This window comes from Harpegnathos saltator, unplaced genomic scaffold, assembly GCF_003227715.2.
Source record: "Harpegnathos saltator strain DR-91 unplaced genomic scaffold, Hsal_v8.6 scaffold38, whole genome shotgun sequence".
NCBI classification, from domain to species: Eukaryota; Metazoa; Arthropoda; class Insecta; order Hymenoptera; family Formicidae; genus Harpegnathos; species Harpegnathos saltator.
The window spans coordinates 693,513-720,419 of record NW_020230183.1 but is presented as its reverse complement, the minus strand read 5'-3'; the positions used below and the strand labels follow the sequence as shown (position 1 = coordinate 720,419).

Genomic DNA, 26,907 nt, shown 5'->3' with positions numbered 1-26,907 from the left:
AGCAAAACGCACACGGCTTCGGACTTCGGAACGTTCCACTGCGGCGGGAGATCCGCCGTCTCGATCTCATCGCGAGGCTTATATTTCGCGAACGGGTGAAACGACGGGTGGACGAGATGGAGAATCTTCTGCGAAGAGTGTACCGTGAAGGATCGAGAATTATTCCTGGATTACAGTCGACGCGTGCACTTCTCTTGTAACTTTTCTAAACCGAGAGAGAGAGAGAGAGAGAGAGAGAGAGAGAGAGAGAGAGAGAGAGAGAGAGAGAGAGAGAGAGAGAGAGAGAGAGAGAGAGAGAGAGAGCGAGAGAGCGAGAGAGCGAGAGAGCGAGAGAGCGAGAGCCCGCACGTTCCCGTTTGTCCGTAGTGGTGGATGCCTGCCTCTCCTCTCTCGCCAGCTAGAGTAGCAATCTGCGGCGGGCTGCACACGTGGGGTTAACAGGATCTCTACTTTGATTCTTCTTCCTGCTGCGAGGAAGATCGCTCCAATTTCACAGTGGGAACACGTGATATTAAGTCGCGGTCGAGTACTTCATCGCCGGAAGCTAAGACTTAATCGCTCCTCCGGGAGCACTCGTTACAAATACATTCCTCGTAACAAGGAGGGAGGGGGAGATTTATTGCGCGGTCCGGCGAATGTGTGTTATCATGCCCCGGCGTGGATGTTTAGTTAATGGAAATTGCGGTCGTTCGACCGCTCCGGTGATCAGCGATCGTGTACGGTACGTTTCCCCGCGCGACGAGAAACCCCCAAAGTGGCAACGAAAGAGAGAGAGAGAGAGAGAGAGAGAGAGAGAGAGAAGAGGAAAAAGAGAAATCTCACGTATCGGCCGTCGCGTTCCTTTTTCTCCTCGTGCGCGAATAGAGCAGTAATACGCGGATCGTGACCTACTTGGCGATCTTATTCCGAGAGAATTCCACGGTGAAATCCCCGGCTGGCGCTCGAAGCCGCCAGGTAGACGAGAGCTGACGTTTAAAGGCCCGCACGCGGTCGAAAAATGCTTGGTTACGCAAGAGCCGATCGTTCGCGCCGTTCCGCGGCGGAATCGGCCTCGTGATCGCCGATGGGACGATAGAAGGAGGACTGGTTCATCGAAATTTCATGGGTGTGGCTATTAAAATCGGCGTTATGAAAGGCTGCCGGTTAGGCAGCCGCGTCCGTCGTCGGTCGTGGGGCGTGAGCTGTAAAATTATTCTAAGAAGCCGGAATGGAATGGCTCCTCGTGGTCGCGTCGTTGCAACACAACGCTCGCGCACCGCCGCGCCTCCCTTGTGCTCGCGCGCCCGACACAATAATTCATTTACCGGGGAACGGGGAACAAGCTCTCGACGTTACCGCATACCGCGACACGCTAATGTAGCGCCGCCTTAACACGCGCGCGCGCGCTCTTAGAAAAGCTGAGTCTTTTTTTCGCGCCTGCGAGGCGCGCGCGAGGCACAATAGACGGCTCTATGTCGGCGCGCGGAGAGCGTGGCTATTCATTCATCTTCGGCATTTTTACGAGCGCGACTCGGACGAGTGTTTCGACTGCGTCGAAAGGTGTCGAGAACACGTACCTCTCGGAGGTTCCCGCAGGACCGGGATAAATCAAATCGGCCCGGCCGGCTGAGTGAAACCCCGGCCGAACGAATCGGAGCTTAATAAATCGAAAGGATGTGTGAAAGGATGTGAGACAAGGCTGCCTAATCAGATTAAATTACACGAAATTGCCGGGGTACAATCGGGAATTCTTTCGGCGAGGATCACAATCTCGCGCGAGACCGGCTAAACGAAAGCTTCAGCTGCTCGAGCGAATCGAAGCTCAACAAATGAGAGGCGGGAGGAGGATGAGGGTGCAACGGCCGTAATATATAAGATCGGATTAAATTAAATCGCTGATATAATCGAGTCGCTCTTAGCGGCTATTGCGCTCTCTTACGCGCGAGAGCAGGCGAGAGAGGGTTGGGGGGGGAGGGAGGGGCGGGGTTCGATTGAAATACTTGTTCGCGATGAAATATACGTTTCGTCACGGGCAGAAACGCCGCCGAGCGCGAGCATTAGTCAACCGCGCGAAATGTGTTTCAAGGCTCGACTATCGCGCGCGCTTGAATTCCCAGAACACGGCCGCTCGATTTTCTCAATAACGTAATCCGCGGCTCGCTTGCATCGCGTTGCGGTTGGAACGGGCCCGCCGCGCGCCGCCTGTGTTCCCTTTCAAACCGGTGTTTACACTTGTACCTTGAACTACCGTCCTGACATGTGCTAGACGCGCGCGCTTCAAATCGCTGACAAACGCGAACGCGCGCGTCGCGAGCATCGTTCGTGTCGATGAGCGCGATGACGCGAGCGCGATGACGCGATTGAAGTCGCGCGTTATCAGCGTGAGAGACTTAAGCGCGAACGACTCGCAGGGTGCGGGAGTGTGCTCGGCTGTCTTGGGTCGATCGTCGCGAGAAATCGTCGACGTGGAGTAAGTGCGTCGTAAAGCACACGCGGCGGTATTAAAGCCACGCGTAAGCTGGCCGCCGCGTGGAAAAAATTCGAAGGCTCTTTCGTCCAACCTCGAGAGCGAGAGCGCTCGTCGCAGTGATTCTCCTTCGATGGACACCCTTTCATATTGATCCGATTGATTTGTGTTCGATTAACATATATTATTGGTCTAACGAGGAGGTTCGAAAGTTCTTCAGCCGTGAAACCACAGCGCTGCGAAGAAGAGACGCCGCGGGAAAGTCCGTCTCTCTCTCTCTCTCTCTCTCTCTCTCTCTCTCTCTCGCGTCGTAAAACTTCCGAGGAGGTTCCGTCGTTCGAGACGCCGAAGTCACATCGCGCGAGCGCAATGCGCAGTCCGCGGAATAATAACGCGATCGCGAGAGTAAGAGCGAGTCGGCGAGTCAAAGTCGGCCACTGTCGGCGCGGAGCCGCGAACAAACCCCGGCTCTTGTCGTTTAACGAGATACCGGGACTGCGGCGAGATATCGAGGCGAGCGATAAGCGCTTAAAAGCTTCGTACAAGAGTCGACCTTAAAAGCTCCCTGTTCCCCCTGTCCTCCCCCTCTGAGGGGCTACCCGTCTGCCTGCCGCCCGAACGGGAATCCCGTGGACGGGGTATTAGCGCGTGAGTGCTTATCGGAGTACGACTAATGCGAAATATAAGTAAGCAACAATTAACGCGCGACGCGTTTTTCTCCCTCCCCCGCTCGACCCACAGTCTAGTGTTTAACCCTTTGAGGCATAGCGATAAGTATACTTGCTTACCACCTATTTATTCTCACATTTTCATGAAATTTTCATGAATATTTCATGTCTGAGAGATTCTTGTCGGGTTTTTTTGCGTTTTTTAGCTTCTTATACGATATGGAGACATACATGAAAGATTGAAAGGTGTTTTGCACAAGTTGTCTATTTATTATAAATAAACAAAGCGTGAAAAATACATATTTTTACAGAAAAAATCATTTTCCACGAATTATGAGTGAATTTTTTGCCCAAGATCAAGATTTGGGGGTTTTTTGGGTCGCTGATTACGAATCTGAGATCCACATTCTAAAATTCATCTTCCAAGATGGCGGCGATTTCCAGATGGCGGATCATAGAATGTACATAAAATTAGCTAAAATTGTACTCTGGTCTAGTTTTTGAGCTCTTTGATTACGAATCTGAGGTCCAAATTCTAAAATTTATTTTCCAAGATGGCGGATCATAAAATTTTTATACGATTATCGTACTATGGTTAGCTTTCAAGGTCGCTGATTACGAATCACCGATGTCACCGAAATTATCGCGATTTTTCATATTTGCGTCCGCCATCTTGAATTCCAAAAATCTGATAACGGATTCGTCATCAGCGATCCCAGAAACCTCCGTATATAAATTTTCATGCGATTCAGATTTTCTGAAAAATACGTGCCCCAAAGGGTGAAGACATAACGCGCGGTTTCTGCACCCCCGAGCAGAAATCAAATACGGCAATTTTTTATGCCTGATACGGTAAGCCATAAGAAGGCGTTATAAGTGGACCTTATCCGGTCGGAATGTGCCAATTGTTTGGCAATATTTTCCGGATTATACCCTGACTGCAGCGATGACGTCATTATCTGGATGCCTGATTTGGTCCTGATGGACATTTGATCAGGTTTCTCGATTTCAGGCAATTTTATCAGGGCGTTATGCAGCAGTGCGTTTCACTCCTTATTACGTGCCGGATCCGACAAAGTTATCCGGGCCCTATTTGAAGTTTGGAAGCCGGACTGAGTTTTAACACAGCCGTGGGACGATGCTCTGCTCGGGTCGGTACGTACATACACACGCGCGCTGTGGCTGAGAGGAAAGAAAATCCGAGTGGCGACTTGCGCCTTTGCGGGCGAGCGGAAGGTTCCAAAGTGGCGGGCGGGATCGCATAATTCGCGCACCTCACGTCTAAACGCGAAAGAATCCCCGGTGTCTCGGTAGTCCGTCCCGCCTCCCTCTCCACTCGTCATGTTTTACCGGCGCGAGATACGGTACGATTTTATGCATGCGGCGCCGCGATTTTTCGCCGGAGCTGCGCGCAAGTCCGCGAGTCCAGCGAAAAGGACGTAACGAGCGTTCTCGATGCGCGCCGGGCGGTTATCGCGGGACGCTAATGCGCGACCCCGGTAAAACGACAAATTAATGCGCCGCCGACTTTTCCGCGGCCGCCTCTCTGTAATCCCCGCCGCGATCGCGGAAGCGCCCGTGTTTCCGCCTCGCTATCGGCGACCGCGCGCTAATTGATGAAAAATCGCGAGATATTCTCACCGGGCGCGACCACTCGGCCGTACTTCGCAACGTGTGCTCGCGGCGGCCGATGAGACTTGAACTCGCGACTTTATGGAGTCGGGATCGGCGCGGACGATTAACGCTCGATTAACGCTCGATTAACGCCCGACGAGCTTAACGCCGCCGCTAAGAGACGCGTCGTTGCCGCGCACGGCGGGATCATTGTTTCCGTTCGCGCGCGCGCGCGCGCGCGAGACGGAAATAAAGTCGGAAACACTATGATTTTATTCGCCATAAAACGCGTCTCCCTCGCTCGCCGAGCGGCCGGCTACCTCGCGGCTGAGAAATTTCCGCGAGAAGCGAGAGAGAGAGAGAGAGAGAGAGAGAACAAGAGGAATCCTCGCGCCGCGCGGCTCGCCGATCGTAAAAGGCGCAGAAATACATCCGCCAGTTAATACCGGCGATGCTGAACTTTCGATTTCGCGCCTCCTTCGCGTTTCCGAGATTTATGCAAATCCGCGGAGGCGCGCGCGCGCGCGAAAAGGAAGAAATAGTGGAGAAGAGCGAGTGTATTAGGTGAGCGAGCGTGTACGCGTGGATCAGGTAGGACGCGGATCTCCGTGCGGTAGTGTGCGCGTGTACGCATCTGTGCGTCTGTGCGAAATGCGCTGAGCGCGCTCGCGACGTATTTCTGGCTGTAAATCAACGGGTTATGCATAGGGAAGGCAGAGAGCGGCCGCGCGCCACTTCCGCCCGACGGAACGTTTAACATTCAGCGTTCTTCTTCACCCACTACTGAACTCCGACACCCAAGAGTGACTTAAGTCGCGCTCGAGGCTGCGCGCCGCGCGTGTAATCGCCGGCCATGACGAATGGCCCGCGAATGGTACGAGAACGCGGGAGAGCCGCGGCGCGCGGACTATTCCTAGCGTCTAGAAGCGAATCGGCACGCCTGGGCATTCTTTATTACTTATCGGGGAGAGGGGCGTTTAATTATCATGCAAAGGGTAGCTCCGAGCTGCGTAAACTCGTTAAGCCCGCGTTAAGCGAAGCTCGAACGTGACGTCGCGCCGACGAGGAAGGTTCGCGCGCGCGCGAGAGAGAGAGAGAGAGAGAGAGTGAGAGAGAGAGAGAGAGAGAGAGGAAGGGAAGGAGGGAGGGAGAGAGAGAATGGTGGTCACGCAACTCGTGAAATTTGTTGTTACAGTGACAAATTGAAGTCTCGTCGTACGCGAGATGGATTGTTCCTTCTTCCGGAAAACGACTCGATGCCGTTGCGATGATCCGCCATCCGCGATTCGAAGCAGAAGGAAGGAGGCTCGCGACTCTTCATCGGGAAGTACATTCACCTTTACTGCCGATCGTCTCGGATGAATTATTGGATTAAAGTTAATGGAGGCAAACGTATCAAAGTATGGAGAATTGTTCGACGAGGCGATCTCGCGCCGCTTCGGGGCTCCGGGCGGTCGAGAGAAAGGGAAAATCGAATCGCGTCTCCCTCCCCCTCTCTCTCTCTCACTCTCTCTCTCTCTCTCTCTCTCTCTCTCTCTCTCTCAGGAAAGTTACGAGATCGTATTATAAGTTCGACAGCGATAAAATCGTCGTATAATTTCGTTCGAATCACCACCGGAACCGATGCTACATAGCCGGCGTTCGGCATCTTGCTCTATTTCTCCTTTTCTCTCTCTCTCTCTCTCTCTCTCTCTTTCTTCCTCCGCTTCTCTTTTCATAAATCGGCACTCCCACGTCTCGGCGGAGTCACGAGCGCGCTTTCACGGCGTATCTGCGGGGCTATAAAGATACGTCCCTTTTCCTTTTTCCGAGTCGAGCGACGGACTCGGACGGACCCGAGCGCACAAAGTCGGCTCTAGGAGCAGCTGATAGACAACTCGATCCGACACAACGTGAAAGAAAACGATCCTGAGCGAAGGGTCAAAGGGGCCAGTCGTGGCGTGGCGTGGCGCGGCGCGGCTCTCCGCGGAACTCCTCTCCTCAAAAAGCGCTAATAAAGTTGCGCCAAGTAATACCAGATGTTGCGGCAACATTACGGCACTCTCCATCTCACTCTCTCTCTCTCTCTCTCTCTCTCTCTCTCTCTCTCGCTCTATCTATCTATCCATCTCTCTCTCCCTCTGCCTGCCCTCTTCCTCTTCCTATCGGGCTTGTGTAAATTTCAATAATAACAGGACGATGCCTCGACGAATGAAGGAGGCGTAGCTGAAGTTAAAGCCGGTGGCGCGAGATTAGACGTATAATCCTTCGGCTCCCAGCCGCACCACCGCCTTACACCCAACTGGCACCTTCTCCCATTCGTAAACATTCATTATCGATCGGCAGTGGCGGCGGCAGCGGGATTAGTTCCTCACGATGCAATGCGATGCGATGCGATCATACGCGCGAGTGGCGGCGGCGGCGGCGGCGACGACGTCGCAGTTACGACGTGCAGTGTGTTCGAGCGAAACTCGTGGAAAAGACCAAACGCGTGTCGATGCGTATCGGACCGAACGGTGGAAACGCGTCGATCAAATTGCAACCTCGTTGCCATGCGCGGTGTAGTACGCGAGTGTACCGCCGAGAATAAATATTCTCGCGATGCAGACGACAGATAAAGCGCTGCAGTCGTTCCGATAAATAATAAAACGGCCATAAATTAAGTCTTTTTCTTCGATGCGGGGCGAGAGAGAGAGAGAGAGAGAGAGAGAGAGAGAGAGAGAGAGAGAGAGAGAGAGAGCGAGAAAGCGAGAAAGAGAGAAAAACCTACAGCTGGCGAACACGGAGCGAGCGCCTTGTGGAAGTTGCAAGCTCTCAACCTGTATATTTAGCGATTCGAGAAAAATCGTCGCCGTGCGACCGATTATACTTGCGTGTAATCCGCGTGCACGCGCATTCATGGTCACCCGGCGATTAATCCTCTCCGGCGGATATTGACCAACGCCTTGACATGAATCGCGAGATCGCGTTGGTGCGTGCAACACGGGGTTGCATCGGGATTAAAGGGGAAAACAGGGAGAGGGGGGAAGCATACTTCGTTAGCGGGCGATTGTAACTGAACACGTGTGTGAGAGAGAGAGAGAGAGAGAGAGAGAGAGAGAGAGAGCAGCTTGCGAGGGTTGAGACGCGAGTGTTTGGACGGAAAGAAGAAAACGATAATCGAAGATGAAAGAGATCGAAATTTTCCCTCTTAAAATTGCCACTATCGACGAGATAACGATCATGATTTATCCCGACAATTATTCGCGACTCGCGGGGGAATTAGTTTTCGTTAAAAGAAGAATTCACTTTACGTTCGAAGCTTGCGGAGGAGAGAGAGAGAGAGAGAGAGAGAGAGAGTGAGACTGCGAGAATCTTCAGCTGCGACGGACGATGGGTTAATGAATATCGCGACGATAACGACGGACAATTTTGCAGCGACGCACGCTCTTGCTGCCTCCTCCGGCATTTATTATTCCACTTTTCCGTCCGCCCGTCCACCCGCCCGCTTATTACAGCGAGCTCGCTCTCGCGAGGCGATATTTCAATTTTCGCCGGTTTCTCCACGCGGTCTCCCTTCCTCCCTGTCTCTCCCAGTCGCGCGCTCGTCGACGTAATTTCGTCCCACGCCGGGCCCCGGCCTCCCCTTGCATTTGTAATTCACGAGTTTCATTGAAAAAAGTATCGTCAGGCGTTATGCTAATACGAACACGAGGTATTATTCACGGCCGTATGTCACTGACCACCTACCTACCCGCGCCCGACCTAACTGAATAATAGTACGCTCGTCCCTCCCTCCCTCCCTCCCTCTCGTTCTCTCTCTCTCCCTCTCTCTCTCTCTCTCTCTTTCTCTCTCTCTCTCGCGCGCGCACGCTTTTCCTTCGTCTCCCTTTCTCTTTTCGAGATTGGATTTTCCTTGCCTCTTATCTCCCTCGGCTGTCCGTCCGTTCATCTGTCCGTCGCTGTCTATTCGTCCGGCGCGCGCGCGTCGAGGAATCATCGCGAGCTTCGTGCGCTCGGCGTTTCCATCGACGAGCGGCGCGTACACATCCTCGCGAGTACGTACGTAGAAGTATTACGAGCCGGGACGATATTAAATTATAATTCGCGGCACGCTCTACCGCGTTACCTCATACTTTCCTTCACTATTTATAGGCCGACGCTCGCTCACTCGCTCGCTCGCTCGCTCGCTCGCTCGCTCGCTCGTTCGTTCGTGCTTCTTGCTCTAGCGAGAGCTACGAACCGGCGCCGAGGCAGCACGCTAACGCTCTCGCGAACGCGATTACGGCCGTGAGAAATCGCAATTGCCGATGTAGCAGACGCTACAACGACGACGACGACGACGACGACGACGACGACGACGGCGCATGTCAGTGTATGTACGTGTGAACAGGCTGCGGCGAGAAAATTGAAACGTTTCTATGCAGATTACGCGAGAGGCCGTACTCTTGCGAGTTGAGTAATACCTGACGAATGGTCCTTGCTACAACGTCGCGGTGCTTTGCGCGTCGAAAGTAACACGTTCGATTCTCTGGCCGATGCACGAAGCCGATATTAGCGGATTTCAAGCGAAGGCGATTACGTGTCGGGGAGAGAGAGAGAGAGAGAGAGAGAGAGAGAGAAAAAGAGAGAGAAAGGACAAAGCTAATCGGTCGTCGAGGCGAATTAGAAGACATTTACGCGGCGGGATTTTCAGTTGATCCGATCAGTTAGCCCGATCTTGTTGGTTCGTCGGTATAACTGCGGAGTATCGGTGTATCGTTAGGAGAGATTCTTGCGTGTCTCTCGTTGTCATCTCTCCGTCTCTTTCTCTTTCTCTCTCTCTCTCTCTCTCTCTCTCTCTCTCTCTCTCTCTCTCTCTCTCTGTCTCTCTTAAGCGTGCAGATTTGACGAGTCGAGTCGCGGTTAGAACATCACCGTTGATCAAGCTCGCCATTCCCTGTCTGCCAATGCAAACTCGGTTTCATTGTTAAACCGCCACTGCCACCCACAAGCATCTGTTACTTTCTTTCTGCGGACGTGGGTTAAATCACCGCGCTGTGCCTACTACAACCCGGTTACATATATACGCCGCTAGACATGGATAAATAAACGCGCACTCGCGCCTGTGCACTTCGCCTCCTCGATCCTCGAGAAAATCTCGACGATGTCGTAAGGCGATGTTCGCTTCAGAAAGAGAGAGAGAGAGAGAGAGAGAGAGAGAGAGAGAGAAAGAGCCGCAATGTAAATAATGTGGAAAATAGGCGGTTCTCGAACCGCGGCTGATTCGCCGTGTTCCCTCGATTCGACCGAAGCCGCCGTGGAAACGAAGCGGGCCCGGATAAATTGCGGCCTCGTGATAAATGAAGAGAGACTTTTCGAGATCGCCGGGTGGCGTTCTCGAAGGAGAGGTCAGATCCTTCGTATGGCCGCCACGAAAAATCCCTCTCCGATAGCCGATAGATCGCTCGCAACGCGCATACGCGAGCGCGCTCTTACGCAACGCGCCGCAACCGTTTTAAATCCTGATCGGCTTTCCGATACGATTCCGCGAGCACAATCGATCATCGCGCACGACGTGATCGATACGCCGAGTCAAAGGCCGGAATGCGACGAGCGTTTTCATTCCGTGCGGCCGAGCGTCTTCGCCGTTCATTACGATCGAGCACTTTTCGCGCTCGCGCTCGCGCTCGCACGAGGACTCGTTATCTCTTTCACATCGCCGTGCGTATTTCGAAAAGAGAAAACAAGGAGTCATAATTGCATCTTTGCGATTAGACCGAGTGAGCTTTGCCTGCCTTGCGGCAGAGAATCTCGCAGCGTCAACGCGAATAATGAATCGCACTTTCTCGGCCACGATCGAGATTTCTCGGTTTCAGTGAAAACGGACGACGAATTCACGCGCGGTTTTCACCGCGCGCGGCAAGCGAAGCGAGGGAGAAACAGACACGCTAAAGTGCCTCTCTCTCTCTCTCTCTCTCTCTCTCTCTCTCTCTCCCCCTCGTCAAACTCGCGTACGAGATCTCGGCTCGAGAGAGACCGGCGCGAATGGTACGGTAAGGTATCAGAAGTTGTACTCACCGGGATAGCCTTCCGGGATAACTATTTCCGGCCCCACTTTGACGTCGTGACGGTAACGATGCATGAGCAGCGTGGCCGTGACTCGGAGCGATCTCTGCTGTTGCTTGTACAGCAATATCGGCCTACCGCCGGCACCTTCGACCCTGACCACCCTCGGCAGTGAGAATCTGTCCAGGAACTCGCGCAGCGGCATGAAGCCGCCGGCGGAACCCGCGGCCTCGGCGGTCGCCTCCCTCGAGCTCGGCAACGAGTCCTCGCCGGTTCCCGTGGCCTCGCCGCTCGACAACGTCGAAAATTCACCACTCGACGACATCGCGCCGCGGTTACCTACTCTTCGTTGCTCGTTCACGGTAGCCCGCACACACTTCCTGCGCGATCGATCGCCTGGTCCTCGGCGCTGATTCACGCCGCCTCACGATGCCGCATCGATTTTTCCGCTCTCAAGAACATCCGCACGCGCGCGCGCGCGCGCGAAAAGAAATGGTCGTCGCGTGAGGTAACAGCTCTGCGTGTTGGATCTTTGCGCTGCTTCAGGCGACGTCAAAGATCCATCTTATATCCCCCTTGACAGATTCCCCCCTTTAGTCTAGGGGGAAGTTTTTCTCCTTTTTCTCAGCACGCTGAATGCCGAGCGGAATTAATTGAATTGGAGCAAAACCAGCTGCGCAGCGGGTAAATCAATTGGTCGACCGCTTGGACTGATCAATCAATTGATTACACCTTATATGCAACTTAATGAGACTCGGTAACATGTAACGACCACTGATAACCACCGCGGAGACGAGTGTGTTAATAAGGATATTAAAATCGGGCGCTGTCCCGGAGTGCGATTCCCGCTCCCGTAATAGACGCTCCCAGACGCAGTTCGCGATCCGCGCGACGAACAAGTTGCAAATAAGGGCTCGGTGTAGCGCGTAATCGCTCGACGAGTCGAGCGGCAAATTCTCGCGATAGCACGCGTGACCAGCTGCGCGCGTTTCCTGCTCGCGTAATGGTATGCATCCGGCGACGTCGGAGCGCGCGGAGTGCGCGCGCTCCTCTCCATCTCCCTCCCTGCCTCGTCAGCTCTTCCTCTCCTCGTCATCATCGTCGTCGTCGTGCCTCGGGTGCCTCGCGCGGCCTACGCCCGCGCACCCCTCGATGGAATTCGTCATTCCACCCGCGAGGCACGGTAGTGCCTTGACAGTGAGATCCGCCGCCGGCGACGGAGCGCGCACGGACTAATGAGTGATTACGCTCGGGGCGCCTCGGCGATGACGCTGGTGATGATGATGATGAATTTATGACGACGATTATCTGTCCGTGGCGTACCGGTGTGTCGCCACCGGTGTTTGTCTTTCAGACGAGCGCCGCGCCGCGCCGGCCGGCCGGGCCGGGCTCTCTGTGTCGCAGGGCGACGTGGGCGGAATGGCGGCGACGCGGCCTCGCTCTCTGTCACTTGTTGCGAAATGTGTCGCGTCTGTGTCGTGTCTTTGATGCCGCGACAGGAGAAATACGGCGAGTCGCGGTGGCAAGTGACGAGGGGAGACTACGATGTACAGGAAAGACGTACACACGAGGCGGCGACGAATGATCGCTTGCGAAACGCGACGACGACGAGGACTCGACTAATTGACTCCGAGAGAGAGAGAGAGAGAGAGAGAGAGAGAGAGAGAGAGAGACGACGTTCTCTCTTCCGTTCCTTTCTTCCCGCCGCTCTTCGAGTCTGATTCGAGACGCGGGCGATTTTTCTCGGCTCCGACAGCGATTTTACTTTTCCGCGCTTCTGGAACGTTGGACTCGACGCACTTTCTCCGCGAAACCAATTCATCCCGATCCGATTCGCCTTCTTCTCCCACCCCCACCCCCCCTGTGATTTCCCTACGCGCGACGTTATACACACGGAATGTTCCCGGGGATTTTCACGTAATTAGGGACGATGATTTGTGTCTGTTACCGGCGAGAGAGCGACGTCCGCGTCGTCGAGCGTAATTTATTTACCGCCCCGTCCGTCGTCGTGCGCGCGCGCGCTGCCCATAATGCACTTTCTTGGATGACTTGCACCTGCGACATTCCACTACTCGCGGCGCGTAGTTCGCGGCGATACTGCGCACATCGCGCACGAACGACGAGAATTAATATTCCACATATGTAAGATATGATGCGCGCCGACTCCCCCCGGCATTAGCCGGCGGTTCCGCGGTCATGTGCGCGAATATGGCCGGAGCGAGAGAGCGAGAGAAAGGAGAAGGCGGTAGGATTTTTCTTGGTCTGTCGGACCCGCTGGGGACACCGCGACTCTCTCGTCGTATATACGCGACAGAATGTCTCCACCCGCGAGATTTCTGTAATCGCCATGTAATGGGCTTTTAATTAGCCGTGACTAAAGCGACCGTGACGAAGGTATCGCGAATTATTACGTCGACTATGCGTGCGCGTGTCTCAATAGAGATGCGCGTTTTTTCGTGTTTCCCTTCTCCCTCTCCCTCTCAGCCCTCTTGTGTTTCTGCCCCCTGAGAGAGGGAGAAAGAGAGAGAGAAGGCGCGTTCACGGTCGCGTGTTTGCTCTACGGAGGTCCGTCGACCACCTTTAGTATGCACCTCGCGCGAGCGAACCGCTCACTTGCTATTCCGCGCGTATGCGCCACGATCTTCTTCAGAAATCGCGTTCCTTCCTCCCTCGCGTTCACCTCTTCCTCCCCCCGTGCCGACAACCTTGCATCCCTCGCTCCGAGTTCTGGAGAGACACTCGCAAAGGAACAATTATACGTCTCGACCGAACTCTCAAAGGGACTCTCGCGTGTGTGTATGTATATATGTGTGTGTATACGTGTGTGTGTGTGTGTGTGTGTGTGTGTGCGTGTGTGCATGCGTGTGTGTGTGTGTGTGTGTGTGTGTGTGTGTGTGTGTGTGTGTGTGTGTGTGTGTGTGTGTGTGTGTGTGTGTGCGTGTGTGTGTGTGTGCGCGCGCGCGCGCGTGTGAATGCGCGTGTGTGTGTGTGTGTGTGTGTGTGTGCGTGTGTGTGTGTGTGTGATGAAACGGGCGGCTTCCTTTCTCGGGACTTTTCGATTTCGTCGTCCGAAGGTTTCGCGCCATTGTGCTCGCGCATTCACAAGGATGACATTCGTCACGTCGCGACAGCCGTCGAAAAGTGCGCGTTCGTCACGTCGCGTATAAAACCGACGAGGGGTGTGGGAGGGACGGAGGGGGGGAGTCGTTCGCCGCGATATCGGGTAATTAAGTCGCATTCACGCGCGGCGGAGTCAAAGCTAAAAAGCGCGATGCCGCGGCGCGTTGCGCCGCATTCGAGTGCATAATAGATCGTGCGAAGTGAAAGTGCGCGGGGATTTAGCAATTCGCCCATTAGCGAAGCATTCTAAGCTTGGAAATGTTTTACGTTTTCCACGCGGCGGTTCTTGCAGGCGTCCCTGACGTAATTTTTCCTATGCACAGAGAGAAGACCTATCCGTGCCGGCGCGGCGCGGCACGGCACGGCGAACGCGTAATCCGCGCCGCGATTTTAATCGAGCTTATGAAAGTTTCTGCAGCGCGCGTGCGCGCCCGCTCATGCAACTTTCTAACGGTATGATGATTAATTAATTAAGAGTACCGGGAACAAAGAGGCGTTCTTTTAAACGGGGTTCTGTAATTTGAGCATAAATCGACACGGAACCGCGATGAATCGCTCTCGGCGCAGTGAAAGCTAATCGGTCGGCCGCGATATCGAGAATCGCCGCTAATTATCGATTTGTAACTTCGCGCGCGCGCGCGCCAACAAAGCGTTGCCGAAATCGCACTTGACGGGACCCAGAATCCTAATTTCCACCTTGAAGACAGAGAAACTCGGATAGACAGAGAGAGAGAGAGAGAGAGAGAGAGAGAGAGAGAGAGAGAAAGAGAGAGAGATTACAGAGGGCGGCGACGCCCCGACTGTCAAAATTGCGTGCACACCCGCATTGATTACCTCCGTTGATTAGCAATTATTTCGTTATTCCATATCCGGGCACGCAGGCGAAAGCAAGAGAAAACGATTATCGTCCGAGAGAACCACCTGGGACGTCGCTGGATGCTCCATTTTAGCGTGCTCGAACGCTTGTCATCCTCGCGATTTCTCGAACGCGACTAATCGAGCAGTTCCTCAAGCCCGAGTCCACGACATCGCTCTTGTCACTCACCTCGTGCATCGTCCAAAACTGATCCGTCTGATCGTCGTATCCATCCACACACGCGACTACGGATCGATTCGAGCTTACGAAGCTATCCGTCTCACTCGCGCGTGCGATAAACCGAGATCGACGTCCCACGTGTCGACGCGAAGGAAGGAAGGAAGGAAGGAAGGAAGGAAGGAAGGAAGGCGCGTCCTCTCGCGAGGACAACGATGTCGACAACGAGGAGCGCGCGCGCGCGCGCGAGCAAGCAAGTTCAAACTCTGCCGTAAATACAGCGAAGAGAAAAAAGAAAGCGGTGCCGATTTTCTCGCGATCGTCGACTCGTCGGCGAAAGTCAGCTTTCGGCGCGGCTCGTGCGAGCACTCGTGGCCGCGCGGAGGCGTCGTCGTGCGGCGCAGAGCGGCACGGTCGATCGACTCCGTCGGCCGACCGACCGACCGACCGACCGATCGATCGATCGATCGATCGAGACGCAGGTGCGAGAGCGCGACGAAGGAGCGCCCCGACACTCCGGACGAGATCGCGCGACTAAAGCGCGCAAACCACGGGAGACGCGGTCGAGCGCTAACTCCCCGAGTCGTGTCTCCCCACTTCGGGATCCCCGCAGTTCAAATAAACTGTATCGCGCAGGCTCGCGCGTGCTCTCGACGGGAATCTCTCGGACGGAGTCGCCGGTGACTCGCCGTGTGTCTCTTTCCTTTCTACCTGCCTCCCGTCACCGCGCGACTCTCCCGCCGCCGCCGCCGCCGCCGCCGCCGCTGCGGAACTTCCGTTTCCGCGGCTGCCCGCGAATTCCCGATCGGTGAAACCCGCGCTGTCGAGGTCGCGCGCGTCCTGTTCGAAGGTACGGGCTGAAACTCCTGCGCCGGGGCAAGCGCGATCTCCGTGATCCGCGTCCGCCCTTGAGAATCCGCTCATCTCGATCCGTTTAGTCCTCCTGCACTTTCAGATGCAGCTCTTTCATGAGATGAACGAATGTGTGTTTCCGGTGTGGCGGAAAGTAAATGTAGCGCGGTAAGCACTGGCGTCCGACACTGCGCCTCACTTAGCCGTTCCCTTCGAATCTCTCCTTTCGATTTTTCTCTCGGCCTCGAGATCTCTATCCGGGTCGTCGTCGATCGACAACGACGGGTAGAACGGCCAGAACATTTGTCCGCGTAATTAGCGGTCGGCGCGCCGCGCGCGCCACGCTGTAATCGCGATTATAGCGCGTTGGTAGCCGGCAATTTGAAATTTCACGTTGAATTCGAGAGACCCGTGACCGCGCGGTAACGGTGCGTAATCCTCGCCAAGTACACGTCCGCGGAGCCGAGGAAACTGGAATGCCAGGATCCATGGCCGCGCGCGACTTCTCAGGTTCCCTCGGTGACGCGACACGTTTGCCGTCTACCGGCACCGTCTCAGGATCGCGTCGTCCCTCGCGTCCGTCGCGTCCGTCGCGTTGCCGGCCAGACGTCCAACACGATCGGCAATTACAAAGCACACGGACCCGTAACAGTTAATATCGAGGTATTATAGCTATCGCGACAGGATTCGCGTCGGGCCACTCATACGCTCTCTCTCTCTCTCTCTCTCTCTCTCTCACTCCCTCTCTCTCTCTCTCTCTCTCACTCCCTCTCAAAGTTCGCCATATGTTCTCTCGCCGGGAGCAGATGGCGTGCCACTTTCCGCGAATCTCCGCCGAGGGACCGCTACGCGGCGCGCGAGTTACGTAACAATGATCGGCCGTCCCGAATCGAAGATGCAAAACTCGGTTTCCTCGTCGCTCGGTTTTCGTAACTGTACTCGCGCGGATAAGTGTGTCGCTCGTTCGGAACTACGTCGCGATTCGTCGGAGGGAGCAGTTCCTCGCCGGATTGTGTCGTCTGGTCATGAGCGGGCCCGGCATGAGCGCGCGATGTCAAAATGGTACCAGTTAACCTCGCGGAGGAAGGTATGTCTCCGATAGTGAGTGAGAGATCCCGCCGTGAGTGAGAGAGGCCGTCGCGCGGCCTACGTGGCCTGGCCGCCTCGCTAGCCCGGCGAGAGAGATCGCTTATCTCGCCTACGTGAGAAATATTTATTATTAACCGCTTTTTTCCTGACCGCGCGGCGGCGCGGGCGCAAAGCGCGCCTGCAGAGATCGACACGACGCGATAAACTTGAATCCGGAATACCGAACGAGCGGGCGGCATTTTCAGATTATTCGTTTCTCCCTCTGACGTTCTCAAAACTCTTCGAATCTCTCTTCATATTTTTCTCCTCGCAGCCTTGCGTTATTCCAATGTTTTTTTTTTTCAACTTTTCCCTGATTTCAACCGACACAACCGCGTTTCAACACCGAAGCTACGAAAGAGCGATGAAGAGCGATTGAGGAGCAGAGCCGCAAAAAATGTATTATCCTGCATTTTACACCTTTAACCGATGTCTGAATGAAAGTAGAAAAAGAAAATGTCTGTTTCCCGGAGAATCTCTCTCCCAACTGCAATTTCGAGTGACTTTTCGTGCAAGCAGAGTATAGAGAATTTTCTCCAGTGTCGAACATGTCTTTACATGTCCGAAAAGTCAATTGCAAAGACGGTTCGCCTTTCCAAGGAGCTCTTTGCGCTTCGTTAGCGCGCACTTTCGCACGCCTAGCCGCACGCGCTCCGGCGTTCGATAATTAGCCCGGAACGCGACGATATTAATGTCTGTGTTTAGAGGAGAGCCGCGTCGCGCGAACGCGCGAGTGTCATTGTCTTCGTAATTGTCGTCCCACCGTGGCGTGGAATGATTATTGACTCGAGGAACGCTGATTACAGCGGCGAGGCACGAAGCGCCTCATTGTCTTCCCCACGGAGAGCGCCATTAATACCTTTTCGCTCCGAGCCGGCAGGCGGGGGTCAAGGGTCGCTAGGGAATATCCGCGCGACTACGCGCGCAGAGATACCTGCGGCGGATGCGTTTTGAATTTCATCGGGCGATATCGCGATTGCGTGCCGTCTCCTCGCCGCGCGATGCGCCTTGCATTTACGGCCGACGCGTGACTGTCATTTTCTCCTGCGCCGACGTTGGACGAAGGGAAGAAGGAGGGAGAGAGGGAGAGACACGAAGGGAAAAAGCGACGCGACGTTACGCATAGGCGATGCGTCGGCGATGATCTCTCGTCGGTGATTTCCGTTGGTCGCTGGGCCGCGATTTCCAGATAGAGGAAGCTGATGTAGTCAGTGTTGCCGCGTCGCGAGCGCGTTTTCTCGAACGTGTCTCGGGAAAGTTGAATTTCCTGAATAATGTCCAACTTCTCTCGCGTTGGACGTCGGCTGCGTGACTCGAGATACGTCGGAAGAGAGAGAGAAAGAGGGAGAGAGAGAGAGAGAGAGAGAGAGAGAGAGAGAAGGAGAAAAAGAAATGTTGAAAATGTCCCGTTGGAACGAGCGCGTCGCGGATTTTCCTCGAAAGAGTTCAACGTCGCAGCCGAGCGATACGGATCGCCGGTGCGGATTTACGGAAGAACTAACGCGCGGCCTTACGCGTGATTAACGCGACTTTTCTCTCTCTCTCTCTCTCTCTCTCTCTCTGTCTCTATCTTTTTAAATCGCCGCCGGCTAATTATCCCTATCGACTCGTCCGTCGCGCTTCGTTAGGTAACGACGATTTAATTCGCCGGCCGCCGGCAGCGGGGGTCAGTATTTCTTAGCGAGCGTCACGGGATCCCGGCGCTACCACCGGACAGCACACGGAAGCATATCGTACATCGCCGCAAGACGGATGACCTTCCGAAGGTCAGCGCCTTTGCTCTCGCCCGCGCTCTCACAGCCGTCGCGGCGTCGCGTCGGTGGACGCGGCCATATGTGTGTGTGCGTGCGTGCGTGTGACGTGTGCACACCCGTCCTACGCTTTCTTATAAGACGCGCGAGCGCGACAGAAAGAAGTTAATTGGAATCCCCGGCGAGACTAAATATGTACATGCGTCTCAAAGTCGGCAGTTCGGCGCGGTAATGACATGGAAAAGCTCGGGCGCTCCAACGATCGCGACGGTGAGGGGGGAGGGGGGGGGGGGGCCTTTCTCCTTCCGCCCGTCGCGTCGTTAAGTGACCGAGTACGCCGATCGTTGCTCGTCCTCTTCGTCTTGATCTTGCTCGTCGTCGTCGTCGTCGTCGTCGTCCTCGCGCAGAGTGACTCTCACGCGATCGATTAACGGCCGGACGAAACCCGAGCCGGTCGACCGCGACCGACCGATCGACCGACCGTGTCCACTCGTCCGGCCGTCGTCGTATAACTGTTCGCGATGGCAAATTAATTCGCGAATTAACGGCGCATTGTTTCGCCGGCGTGCCAGCACGCCGAGATCTCACGGTCGGGATCTTTACGTAAACGCTCGTGACTGGTATCTGAGAGGCGAGACGCGACCGCCGAAGGATATCTGCTTCTCTCGCCGTCTCCCTCCCTCTCCCGGCCAGTCCCGTCTAATTAAAGTCAGGTAGCGGTAATCATTGTTACCGGATCGCGCTCCTGCGCGTCATTTGTTATTTTAAGCTGATTATTACGCTCTCGTACGATCCCCCGACGTCACGCGCTCGGCGACCGCCCCGGGAAGAAGAGGATTACGTAACGGAACCCGCGATGATTTCTCGCCGAGGCGAACATCGAATAATCGACGTCGCTAATTAATGACGAGAGATCGATAATTGGATAGCGCGATAATAATACCGCGTCGGGGATATCTCGCGTCGGGTGGTATCGGTAAACACAATGGACGCACCCAAGATGCGAGAAGGGAGAAGGAGAGATTGCGATGTTAACATTCGCGAGTACGCGCGGTGCTTTACACTTGTAAGTCACGTTGAGACTTCGCAGATTATTCCGTCGTACGCGCGCACGCGTGTCTTCGTACACAACGCGCCGACGTTTCTTTCCGTTCGCATTGGCGTGACATTTCTTCCGGGCGGTAATTCTCTCCGGCGAGAGACGCTGTGATTAGAAACGATAAAGAAATCCCCGCGCGCGACGCAGTCATTGTGACTCGCGCGGCGCATCGCGCGACGCGCACGCGGTCATTAAAGTCCCCGATATACACGCATCGGGCTTGCAATAATTAAATACGGTACAGCCGACGCTTTCTCTCTCTCTCTCTCTCTCTCTCTCTCTCTCTCGAGCTCTCTCTCGCTCTGTCGTTGCCTCCCTTGCTCTCTCCGCCTCTCCGTGGTTTCTTTCGGCACGGCCGCGGCAGAAGAATCGGTGCGCGCCTCGGAGAGCCATTGATCATCCTATAAATAACCATGAAGATTCCAAAAGGACGGCTCTTAATGAAAATGTCAGGGACCGGGCAAAAACGTATCGCGGCGAGCGGAATTATTCGAGGCTCACGCGGCGGCGTGTAGTCCGCCGTGGGGTTCCGCCCCGTAAGCTTCTTGCCGCTGATTTTTCCACGCCTTCGCTTCGTTAATTTGCACCCTGTCGACGTGCGGTCAAGCCCTCGCCGTGGGTCGCTCGTCACGCGTCGCCATCGCGCCGGTTTTTCCCGCGTTTTCACCGAAAGTCGTCGCTCGCCTTAAGGAGCCGGTCGTAACGTGGCAGTTCTTCTGCAGTTTATACCGCGCAACCTGACGATTACTCTATTTTCATCGTCGGAGAATAGACCGCCGCTGCCTCGACTGCAACATTTCTGATTTATGATCAGCCGCGTTTTTTTTTCACGTTTTCTTCGGTGAACGGATATTCGTTCGATCCGCCGAATCGAACTCGCGGTTATCCACAGAGACTTCTCCCTCCCCCCCCTCTCTCTCTCTCTCTCTCTCTCTCCCCCTCTCTCACCCAGCTAAGAACGCTATCGCGATAACGGTAATTAATTACAACATGTTGACACGCTGTAGCGGGAGGTGGTATCAGTCTCGCGGGAACCTGTTAGATTAATTTCGTAGCGCTTATAAAACGCTAGAATTTGCCGACGTTTTCCGGCACTTCGTTTCGCGTTTTACGCCGCGTCGAATTTGATGTCGATGCTGCGCGCGACGGTGATTCGCGATGCAAATACGTTCGCAAAACGTATACACACGCACACGTGTATGCGTACGCTTCGGAGAAAAACTCGAAGTCTCTTTTTCTCTCTCTTTCTCCTTGTCGCCTTCGCCGTTGCATCTGAATCGCGCGCAGCCACGCAGAAATAAGTGCAATGGCAAGTTCGAGCGAAGCCTTGCCGCGATCCTTGAGCTTCCGCCGCAACCGACAGGAGTACGCAGCCGACCCCGTCGCCATCGCCTCGTCGCGGTATTCCATACGTGTGTGTCTGTGTGTGTGACGCTCTTTCACGCACATCTAAATCAATGCATCGGCCTCGATGTGAAGTCGGGATAACCGTTTTCTCATGAAACATAAAACTCCATTAATTCGTCCCGCGCGAGACCTAATTGTTTCCTGTTGGCGGCAGCCGCGGGCGCGGCGCGGCGATGCGGAACGACAGATTGAAACTTTAATCTCGCGAATCGACGGCCCCCGCCAGCCTCTCTCGTCGTCCTTTCTCACCGCCGCCGCGACATGGGTTTGCCGATTAAGAGATTCCACAGAGGAGCGTGGTGTCCTCGGCGCGGCGCGTCGCGCAAATGACAACGAGCTCTATGAGGAGAAAGAGAGAGAGAGAGAGAGAGAGAGGAGTCCTTCCTCCTCGTACGGTGCGAGCCACCGTCGCCTCGGTGTGCAATTAACGTCGACGACGTTTCGTTATTTAAATTGATTTCATCAGTATGTAACGCATAGCTCGGCGTGATTTGCATTTAGATACGAGGACACGCCGGCGTTGCCGTCTTATTCGCGCGTTCCGATTTACTTGCCTCATCGACGGGAAAAATCGCGCGGCCTGGAATCGAAACGCGCGCGCGCGCGAGTCGCATTTATCCGACGGCAGCGCTAACGCAAGGGTCGTCCGGGTTAATTCCCGCACGAGAGACGCCGACGTCGGCGTATTTTTCTCGACGTGTCGTAAAGCCTCGAACGCTGCGCGACGACGTGGATTTCGCAAGGCGCGGTAGCGACAACACGGGAACGGCAGCAGCAGCAGCAGCAGCAGCAGCCGCCTCGGCAGCGGCGACGGCGGCGGTAGTTTCCCTTTCGTTTCGTTCGCGCGTTCCGCGCCGCGTAAGCGCGCGTGGGCGCGCGTGACTGCACGTGCACGTAAGCACGCGTGTCGGAACGTGCGTGCGACACGGTTCGGTCCTCCCGCTCACGTGTCGATAATTCTCAACGGACGACAGCGGATCGCGGATCGCGACACACGTGGAGCCGCGCGACCGAGCTCCGGCCGCGTGTTAGCGTCTCAACGCGGCCGAGCCGACCTGCGAACGTCACGTGTGACATTGGCTGCGTTCACGAAGCTCAACAGTTGCGTAACAGTTGAGCATCCGATGAGTGAGCAGTAGAAATGTACGCTGAACGCAACTGATCAGAGTTCTGCTCGATTTTGTTGCGCGGAAAAAATGTCAGATAAACGTACTAAATATTACGGGTGCACGCCCGTCTACACGCTTATGTGTCTTGTAATTATTAAGTATTTTGGTAAATATATAGAAAAGGGTACACCTGACCGATTCTTCTCATTTTGAAATATGTTACAAAGGATGAAATTGTGAATGACTTTTTCTAGTACAATTATATGAGGGTCGCTTATAGTTTCTGAGATATTTGACTTTAAAGTTTTATAATTGTACGTTGAAGTATATTTGAAGGAGACAAGCAGTTTTCATTAATTTTAAATATAGGAAACAGTACACATAAACGGGAAATAGTACACATAAATGGGAGAGGGGCTCCGCCCCTCCTAACCTAATCTAACTTATTGCATCTTTATATATTTTTGGACATTGTTGAAAAAAGTTCTCTTAAGATCTATCACCTGGCTCAACTTATTATAATATCTGCATATAATTAGATGTTGCGGCTTTAAGGAGATCTTTTCAACAATATATAACCGCCCAACAATATATAAAGATGCGATAAGTTAGGTTAGGTTAGGATTTTTTTTAGAGCGGAGCCCCTCTCCCGCTTATATGTACTGTTTCCTATATTTCTATGTATACTATGTATTTTATGGATTAACTATTTGGATTGTACTGTAAATAACGCCAGCTTATGATATCTGGAATTTAATTCCAGGATAATCAAAATTCCAAAACTTTAAAATCAAATATCTCGGAAACTATAAGCGACCCCCATATAGTTGTATCAGGAAGTCACTCAGAATTTAATCCTTCATAACATATTTCAAAATGAAAAAACCGGTGAGGTGTACCGTTTTTCATATATTTACCAGTATTTTTATAAATATAATTCATATGTGTCTGTTACAATTTAATTCTACACCATCTTTGAAATTCCTCGCTATATATATTTGGATTTATATGACTATTTTCTTGGTTATTTGCTTTATTCATGGGCTGCGCCATGTTGGATCGCAGACTGATCAGTAAAGGTAGCGACGATTTATGATGAGAAATTTATGATGAGAAAAATGGCGACCGCTCGCTCAACATGTTGCGTGTGAGAACATCGCTCAGGAGCGTTCAGGACGAAATCACTCAACAATTGCACAACCGTTGAGTGTCGTGAACGCACCCAATGTTTCTCCGTTCGGGAATCGGACAGGCATCAGGTAGGTCTAGCAGCCGGACAGGGATTAGTTCGAGATATGAGTCATCGTCACGTGAATACCACTTCTTTTCTTTTCTTTTTTTTTTCGTTTGTTTAGGCCACCAGCAAGGCGCGTCTCGTGTCCGCGGAGTGTCCGCGTGCGCGCAAAGTGAAGGTATTTGTGAATCTTGCGAGACGGACAGTCAATCTACGGAAGAAACGAAGAAAGAGAACGATTGCGTCCAACGGCGTATACACGCGCGCACAGTATGTGTGTGTGTGTGCGCGCGCACGCGCGCGCGCGCGTGATGTTCGCGATTCGCAGAATTACGCGCGGGGGAATAGATATCAAGCGACCGGCAAGAAAACGTGACACGTATACCGCGCTCGTACAGCCGCTCGTACGGCTACGTACTTTTTGCACTAGCGGACTGTAAATGGAGCTAATGCAAAATATCAATACGGTGGATTTACGGCGATTAAGTTTACGGCGCGGCACTTTGCGGCGGGATTGCGCAAGGCGAGACGCGACGGCCGATCGTGTTCTGCAATTTTATGGCTGACAAAGATCGATGCTTTCATGCGGCCGGGGTGGTTGTTGCTTGCGTAATCGCGCGGAGACAGGAGATGATCGCGAGAAGAGACGAGCGCGCGCGCGCGCGCGCGCGCACGCATCGCGAGTCACCTTGCTCCTTTTAAGCATTCATACATATTAAACTCGCAATTTCGCTCTCCCGCGGCCGTGCGTGTGCCAGACGTGCCGAGGGCTCGCGGCTACCATATTCACGTTAAATTGTGCAACTGCACGTGATGATGCATCGTGCGTGCGCTCGTACGCGTATATACGCGTGTCCGAGCCGGTGGCCGCTCTTGCTCGCTCGCTTGCTCCGTTTCATCGCTACCTTTGGTCATCGTCGAGCTCTCCGCTTCTTTTATTCATTCTCTTCGTGTCCGGTCAATCTCGCTGAAATTATCCGAGTTGAGAAATTTTAGCTCCACGTTAAGCTGTCGTACGCTCCATCCAATCCGAAGGACCTTCGGAGAACGGACGGTCGCCAGACTTTTAAGCGTCGTCTACAATGTAGGCAGTAAGTAGTAAAAAGTAAGCGTAAGCGGTAAGAAATGAAGCAATCACAGGCGATTATAACAAAAATAATCAACTGTGGTTGGTTCACTTCTTACTGTTCACGCTTGCTTCTCATTGCTTACTGCCATTGTAGACGACGCTTTACCGTAAACGTTCAGCTGTTCGACTAATTTATGAAAAATGTCCAAATTATCGGATATTTCTTACTCACTGATATATTCCTCGAAAAATATTTAAAATTTTGCTATTTCTTCTTTTTTTAAGCCTATTCAAACTTTTCATGTTCAAACCTGACGATCATAATGAAGAATCTCCGAATAAGCGCGAAAACGCAGTAAACGGTTATTCTTTTCTCTCCTTCGACCTGATAGTAAAAAGAGACCGCCCTGGCTGATCTCTGCACTGAGAAAAATATCCGAAATGTCCGATTGTTAATTTCGTTATCCGATCAAATATCCGGTGTATTTAATCGAATATTTGATCGGGTAACAAAATTAACAATCGGATATTTCCGATACTTTTCTCCGTGTACGCGTGTACACGCCTCGCGACAGTCTGAACGAGAGGTCCCCTCTTACCTCAGGTCTGAACTAGGTCACGTCGATCATTAAGAGCAACGCCGCGCGGCGTTAACATCGTTACAATCCATAGAACGTTTCCTGGACGGTAAAAGCCGCGTCCGCGAGCCGCGGCCAGCGACGCGGTTACACCGCGGCCATTGTTCGCGACCCATTTTTCACCGCGGACGAATGCAGATAACGCGAGACACTCGCCGGCGCGAGTTTACGAGTGTATCGCCGGACAAGCGAGGAATGTGCCGACCGCATGCCACTGTCTCTTGCTACTTCGCGCACGCGGGATTTACAAGAGCCGGCCGAAGATCGTTCGTATCCGATGCGATGATGCAAATCGGAGGCGCTCTCGGGGATTCGAGACTCGCGTCGAGTCATCGGCAAATTTGGCCGTCGGGTCAAATGTCGCGTGCTGAAAATCGTCATCGGGCTAGACGGACACGTCTATCGCTGCGGGGGAGATTCCCATTCTGGCGCGTGAGAGAGAAAGTAGCATAAATGACAGCAAGGACATCGAAAATTGTTACCACGACAATACGAAGCTTAATAATGCAGCGCAGATATCGAGAGCGGATATACCCCGAGGCGGATATTTCGGCCAATAAAGCCTGCGAGAGCCGGCGGGGTTTCGAAATGATCGAAGCGACCCGAGCCAGTTTCGGAGTCGCGACGCGAACGGGGAGTAGTTACGCAACGGAATATCACAAGGCTGTGTCTCGCTTTCGTTGCAAAAAGGTACGCGCTGTTGATACATCGCCAACAGACGGCGCGAGATACGGTCTAGCTTTGTGAAGGAAGTCAGAAGCGCGCGCGCGCGCGCGCGCGCGCGAAGTCAATCGCGAGCGGCTCGGAATCGGCTGTCACGCGTCGCGTAAAAACGAAAAGTGAAATCGCATCCAGAATCGTGCGCTGGCCTTTATCGCACCGCGGGAAGTTGATATCGCCGCCGATATGGATCGGGCGCGAGCCCGATCGGCGGCTCGGTGTGTTCGTCAAAGCGGCGAGATCGCTGATCGCGCACGCGCGCGCGCGCGCGTCGCCATCGACGCCTTCGCGATAGACGAGCGGCGTGTTCGTGTTCCGCGTGCTCGGCGTGTCTGGCGAGCAGAGTAGCGTGCAATCGCTCTTGATCGACGGAATATGTCCGCGAGAGCGGGTTGCCCGACGACGACGACGACGACGACGACGACGACGATGCCGCCGACGTTTCATGCGCTGCAACGCGCGCCCGCGAACGGCGCATTAAATTATCCATATCCGTGTCAAACGCGTCGTTACGGAATTATGTGTGAACCGTTAAAAACGGCGGATAGCGCCGCGCCGTTGGACGATTTTCTGAATCCGCCGGCGTGAACAACGGGCCGCGCAACAACGATCAGCCACATACGCGCGGTTCCCCTCCTCTCCGCTCTCCCCTCCTCCTCCTCCCCCTCCTCCCGCCGCCACTAAGCACCAGGGGAATTTCACTCGCGAGAGCGTGGACTCGAATTCCCGTCCATTGAGAAATTGATTCGACCGTTCTCGTTCTCCGCGAGAACTCTCTAGCTGTCTCGAGTACCCGGAGCGTTCTTTCAGCTGCAGAGATATGTATTATTTATCACGACGCCGTTCGAGACTTGCGATAGGCATCGAATTTTTAAGGGAAAAAAGAAAATTAAATCAATCGCCCGTGCTCTTACATTCGACTTCGAAGCCGAGGCACTTTGCGCAGCCGCGCCGCTGCGGCGCTCCCTTGGAGAACGCCGGGGGTTAAATCCCGAGTGAAATCGCGATCGTCC

General features: G+C 53.9%; 1 protein-coding gene and 1 long non-coding RNA gene across 7 annotated transcripts in view; one reads left to right on the top strand and one right to left on the bottom strand.

The window, feature by feature from the left end:
* The window catches only part of LOC105186239 (uncharacterized), a 46,888-nt gene extending 31,443 nt beyond the window's left edge, over positions 1-15,445 (bottom strand). The window contains exons 1-2 of one of the 6 annotated variants that reach the window (XM_019842831.2): positions 14,689-15,445; positions 10,747-11,366 (exon numbers count right to left, since the gene is read on the bottom strand). In XM_019842831.2, the coding sequence (XP_019698390.1) occupies positions 10,747-11,059 (313 nt within the window). In that variant the 5' untranslated portion in view covers positions 11,060-11,366; positions 14,689-15,445. Of the gene's footprint in view, positions 1-10,746; positions 11,445-12,682; positions 12,832-14,688 lie in introns of those variants that run through there. The other 5 variants (XM_011146305.3, XM_025300629.1, XM_011146303.3 and 2 more) reach the window with 5 other exon arrangements.
* LOC112589015 (uncharacterized) overlaps positions 1-26,907 on the top strand; it is a 139,981-nt gene that overhangs the window by 75,208 nt on the left and 37,866 nt on the right. The gene's annotated exons all lie outside the window — the stretch shown is intronic.